General features: G+C 40.2%; 1 protein-coding gene across 4 annotated transcripts in view; it reads right to left on the bottom strand.

Annotated features, from left to right (window-relative positions):
* Positions 1 to 6,142, bottom strand: part of adamts3 (ADAM metallopeptidase with thrombospondin type 1 motif, 3) — a 102,468-nt gene that overhangs the window by 5,337 nt on the left and 90,989 nt on the right. For 3 of the 4 annotated variants that reach the window (XM_025008066.2, XM_017426341.3, XM_037974903.1), the window contains one exon: positions 2,657 to 2,864. In XM_025008066.2, coding sequence (XP_024863834.2) covers positions 2,657 to 2,864 — 208 coding nt within the window. Of the gene's footprint in view, positions 1 to 149; positions 1,298 to 2,656; positions 2,865 to 6,142 lie in introns of those variants that run through there. The other variant, XM_037974905.1, reaches the window with a different exon arrangement.

The following is a 6,142-nucleotide window of genomic DNA, read 5'->3' as shown; positions in this document are numbered from 1 at the left end:
AATCATCAAAATTAAACGAAATAAACATTTGAAATATATGAGTTTGTATGTAATGTATGAATATAATATACAAGTTTCACTTTTTAAATGGAATTACTGAAATCAATCTACTTTTTCATGATATTCTAATTTTATGACCAGCACCTGTATGTTCAACATGATAAAAATATTACTTATCAGCATTAAAGAATCATTTAAAACACAGTAATCAAACAGTTGTTTGTAAATGTATGTAAGGATCATACTAATACTGTAAATCTTCAGTCACAGCTGCAAATATTAAACTGGTGGATTTTTCATTAGGTTTGACTAAACTTGGATCGTGGGCGAATTCCCTTCAATTTTTAAAAACAACAATAAAGTTAACATTTTAAAAGCACACCGAGTCAAGATAACCCCCTGAAATAACAATTAAAAGACATGCATCTGTAAATAAGCCATAAATAAAGAACAAGAATAAAACTTTGGACATGAAATCCCTTGTCTTGTTGTTGTACATATACAGTATATATGTCTCAGAATGAGTTGGATATCCGTGCCACATAAAAGAGACCCTAACCCACTGATAATTGGCAGCTGACAGAAGGAATATTAGTATTTTGGCACCACTCCACTCATGTCTGGTTAATTGGATTCTGTTTAAGGTCTTGTGTTGGCATAATGGATGAACTGAAGCTGATAGGTTTTCAGATAAAACCTTTAAGAACTCCAAATTAAATCAATTAAAAAGTCCACCCTCCTTCAGTGTTTTCAGTATCAGGACATAATAAAACTGGCCTGCCTCGTGTATCAAAGAGTGCGCAGCTTTCATGCTGAAAAGATTCGAAATTCAGCTACCCATGGCGTCCTCCAATAATATCAGACACTGCTTTCTGCACGAGTTACACACTATGACTGTAAATGAATGACCAGAGGCGCAGATGTGCCGGCAACGCACCTCTGAGGCGTTTCCAACTTTAAGAATGTGCTCAATAACATAATTACTGTAAACTCAGAGAAACTCAGGCACTTAATAGAACTTAGAGACTCATTTATAAATCAGTTGATGTTAAGAAACGAGTTGCATTGCAGCCACGATGTGGGGGAATTTAAGATTTCTGGGCATCATACGGATGAGGCCATCCCATACGGCTAGCATGGTACGGCTCAGGGACGACTGAAATACCCGACCTGTCAGTCTGAACCCCAGCGTGGAGAGGACTTGAACTGGCACCGGCGATGCACGGCTCCTCCTAGTTTCCCTGTGTAACACTGGGCCCAGATCAGCTCAGAGCTCAAACAGAATGGTCCTGGGACTCTGAATTAGATGATAAACCAGGCATCATCATGTGTCAGCAGGTCGGTGTGATCCCTGAAAACACGCTTCTTCCCTGATGTCTTCCAGCAGGATCAAAGCAACTTTACGCAGCTTTTTACGGCCAAATGTGACTGTCTACATCTTGTTAACCTTAGAAATCATCACGCCTGACTTTTTCTGAATTCTTCTGTCGATCCAACATCGTTTTTGTCTCAGTAAGAATGAAGAGCCCCTCAGATCAGGGATGTCAAACTCCAGTCCTTGGGGGGGCGCTCTCCTGCATGTTTTAGACGTGTTCTTGCTTTAAAACACCTGCTTTAAATGGACGACTTGTTGCCGTGCTCCTGGAGAGCCTGATGATTTGGTGAGGAGGTGATTAAACCGTTTGAATCAGGTGTGTTGGAGCAGAAACACCTCCAGGACAGCGGAGCCTCGAGGCCTGGAGTTTGACACCCATGCCTTAAATCAGGGGTGGGCATTCCTGGTCCTCAGAGCCACCGTCCTGCAGGTTTTACTTGTTCCTCTGCTCCAACACACCTGATTTGAATCAATGGGTGATTAACAGGCTTCTGCAGAACATGAAGAGGTGATTTAACCACTGAATCAGGTGTGTTGGAGCAGAGAAACAAGTAAAACGTCCAGGATAGTGGCCCTGAGGACCAGGATTGGACACCCCTGCCTTAAATAATTCACATGCATTTTATGCTTCTCAGCTGTCTGTGCGCCTTGTAAGTGTGTGGTGCAAGATTACATCTATATGCACCAAAAATAGAGGAAACTTTGCAGTTTACATTGAATTGAGGTTATTTTAATCTTTTTTTTTAGATTTGTTTTATTTTATGTTGTGGTTCAGTTTCATCATCAGCTTTAAACCACAGATGTTCAAACTCACAAGAAAATGTGCTCAGATGCCCCTTGAGTTCAGAAAACAGAATGAAGTCATATTTCGGTGTATTTAGGTGAGTTTCAGGACTTTCTGAATGGCATCTGCACATTCTCCCAGCAGGTCAGAAGTTTTGTGTATATTTATGCACACTTTCACACAACATTCGTCTTGATACATCCCGAAATGTGGGTGGAAACCTTTTGTGTGCACATAACCTTCACACATGAGGTCTCTCATCTTTATCAGATTTTATCAGATTTGTTCTAATCTAACCTGAAGGGAACAAAAATCACAGATTCCATCATGTCATTATTTATTCAATAAAAGCTAAATGGAATAGCTGTTTCCATTTCAAAAAACTAAAAAGTAGAGATTAATAAATGAAGAATGAGACACTAAACTACATTACATTTAAGACACGATGAGCCTGACTTTAACTTTTAATCGGCGTGTCTAGAACGGGTTCTGATTACCTCTGACCAGGCTCCGGTCCTCCACTGGGCTGGACACGGCACTCTGCTGCAGGGCCTCCGGTTCTCAGGCTTTTCACCGCTGCAGTATTTACTGTGGATGGAACGATTGGTGCCATCATGGAAGAACTGAACGCACCGAACCGTCCGGATCTGAAAACCCAGACTGCCGCAGGTTTTTGTACAATGTTCCCAATCCTCCGAAATCCACCTGAACAAGTAAATAAGAGAAGATTGGTGAGATCAGACAGCTAATGCACTTTATTATGGAGCTCAAAAACAAACCTATAGGGTTTAGATTTATATAAAGAAAAGAAAATTCATATCAAAGTCTGTAAACATTCAGGTAAACGGAAACAACTTGGTTTAAAGATTGTGTTTCTGAAGAATTTTCACACCTGATCATCACAAAATCTAAGAACCTTGCACAAAATTAGGTGTGGACTTTCTCCACAGTTTTCTAATAACATGTGTAATTAGAAGCAGGAAATGTCCTAAAATGGTGCCAGGGTAAAAAAAGGTACCGAATGCAAGACGAGGTGCAGAAATTCTTCTGAAGAAAATGCTGTTTTGTTTGCAACATGTCAAGAAAGCAGATAAGGTTCCAATGCAGTCACTTACCAGAATTTTCTTATTTTGTTGCATTATTATCTTTATTTTAAGATAGATTTTGATTTAATCTTATGTGATGAACCTTCACAAAACAGTCCTAAAATTAAACTATGTGTGACGTAGAGATAACTGTTCTTACTTGGCCTCAACAACAACAAAAAAGGGTTGTGAAAATGGAAACGTTCCTGCAGAACAGAATCTGGAACAGCATCAAGCTTGGAGAACCGCTAAGGTATTAACAACCAAGATCCAAGAGCTGCTTAAAGAGGGCATTCAGAAATATTACAGCTAGATTCCAAATTTGTAAACAAGAAATATTCCTCAAAACACTAAATATTTCAAGATCAATTTATAAAAATAAATAACCAAAAGTCACAAATCACAGAAGGAAGGCATATCAGAGGTCAAAGGTTACACAGAAAACAACTGGAAAACTGAGCCTTTGATTCAAGAAGAACGTCACAGACTTTCAGCTCAGCTGTACATAAAGTTGGGGTTGGGGGTCCCACTGTGGGTCGAGAAACACCGCATGGAAGGATCAATACTAACAGCCTACTTTCCCCATAACTGTTACAAAAGATAAAAGAAGTTTTAAAAGACTAGCCATCATGGAAAATGATAGAAACTAGTTTATTATCAATGTCTGCGTATGTGCCACAGTTATTTGAGGTGTTGGACATTTAGAACAACTATTTTAGACCTGAATTGGTCCTGAGTTAAACACTGGACAGCCTTGTATGTCTTTAATAAAGAATGTGTAATATGACTTAAAGATTATTCAGGATGACACCATCAGTTTAGGAAACTGAAGCCGTTCTGCCTCAAGGATTTAGGAAAAAAAAAATCATGACTCAGCTGTAACATTTCTGCAGTCCTTTGGAACTCTCGGGATTTTTATTTTGTTTGTTTTTCACCTTCACGCTGGTAGAAATGTTGTGTTGATCAAATGATACAGAACCCACACAGATTCATTTCATATCAGAATGTAATGGGAAAAAAAAAGTCAGTAAATCAAAGTAAAATGCCAGAGGGGCTGAATATGTTTCCAGGTAATGAATCCCAGCAGAAACATGAAACGTGTGTAGATTTAACTGGATTCCTTCTGGAACGAAGCCTGCTGTTTGATGGTGACAGATTTCTCTCAGAGCAGCAGATATCCGACACATCGGGTTCTGCTGTAGACGGTTTTACATTTGACAATAATTCATTGCTTGAAGTCATTTTCAGCTGCTTTATTTTGATCAAATAAAACAAAAAAATTACTCCATTCATCTGATGAAGAAATAAATTAAACAATAACAAAAAAAAAAACAGCCGGCCTCTGTGTCCTCAGGGTGGACCGGCCTCTGCGTCCTCGGGACGGACCGGCCTCTGCGTCCTCGGGACGGACCGGCCTCTGCGTCCTCGGGACGGACCGGCCTCTGCGTCCTCGGGACGGACCGGCCTCTGCGTCCTCGGGACGGACCGGCCTCTGCGTCCTCGGGACGGACCGGCCTCTGCGTCCTCAGGCCTCTGTGTCCTCAGGCCTCTGTGTCCTCAGGCCTCTGTGTCCTCGGGACGGACCGGCCTCTGTGTCCTCAGGACGGACCGGCCTCTCATTCCTGGGATGTCCTGCTTGACAATTCTTTTGTAATAAATTGGTAAAAATCCACAATCCGGGTCTTCCTGTCCACCTCGTCTTTTTGCCATGACAGCGGGGACGTGTTCAGCTCGAGGCTGAACAGTTCTGTCGACAGAAAGTTTTTGTTCCAGTGGCGCTGAGAGTCCAACAGAAGGTGTTGCTGGTTGGATGAAGGATTTGTAATTAGATGTGAATCTGGTTCTGAATTGGATTTATCCTTACAGACTCATTAAGTAAATATCTTCTGGACATTTCACTCTGCCAGTGTGTCTTTAAGCTTGGCAAAAATCTTAATATTTTAAAAAATGTGTGAAAGGAAGTGTTGTTTTCTCTTTTTAAAGGTCTAACAAGGTCTTGCAAGCTGTCGCAGTCTTTAAAACAAGAACATGAGATAAAATCAGCTGACAAAAGCTGCAGAATCCATAAAGAATCCACACTTTCTCATGGTTCCAGATCTGTCTGGATCCAAAGACGCTTCTTAGCCATCAAAACCCTGAAATTAGGGTGTTATTTTTTTCACCATGAAGCTAAGAATAAAACAACAGTGGTATGGCCAAGAATGAGAAGTAATGCATAATATTTAAGTTATCACTCATATACACTAAAAAAAAAAACGATTAGCCACTGGGAATATTTATTCCCAGTTTTAGTAGTTTTTACAATCTCCTTAGATGTTTTCTCTGCTTGATGCATGCCAATGATTTGACTCTTCTCCAACAGACTGACATCTTTTCCACGACCACAGGATGTCTTTAAGAAATGAGAAGCAACTCATTGCACGAGTTGGGGTTAAAGAACTTGTTTCCAGCTGAAACATAATCGCCCGTGCAGTAATTATCCTCGTACCCATTTGCTTAGTTAGGGTTGGCTTGGGTTTCCTGAGCTATCTCTTAGTTCTGCTGCTGTAGGCTGCTCAGGATGGGAGACTGGGACCAAGTAAAGATTCAACACAATCTGCTGGCCTTGATAATTGGCTTTTACTAATTGGCTTTTATAACGTGAATGTTTTTGTACAGAGACCTGATACTAGTGCTGGGCGATATGGAACAAATCCTATATCACGATATGGATAATTTTATATCACAATAACGATATATATCACGATATACCCCAATTACGTACGTTGTCAGTTATTCTCTGACAAATATGAAAAAAATAATCTCATTTCTTACCTTTTTCAAGCTTTATTTCGAAGTGACATTTAACTGAACTTTCACAGATGAGATCTGCTGCATTTTAGTGCAGCAATATATATG

This window comes from Kryptolebias marmoratus, linkage group LG1, assembly GCF_001649575.2.
Source record: "Kryptolebias marmoratus isolate JLee-2015 linkage group LG1, ASM164957v2, whole genome shotgun sequence".
Classification (NCBI taxonomy): domain Eukaryota; kingdom Metazoa; phylum Chordata; class Actinopteri; order Cyprinodontiformes; family Rivulidae; genus Kryptolebias; species Kryptolebias marmoratus.
This window is presented reverse-complemented; position numbering and strand designations above follow the sequence as displayed.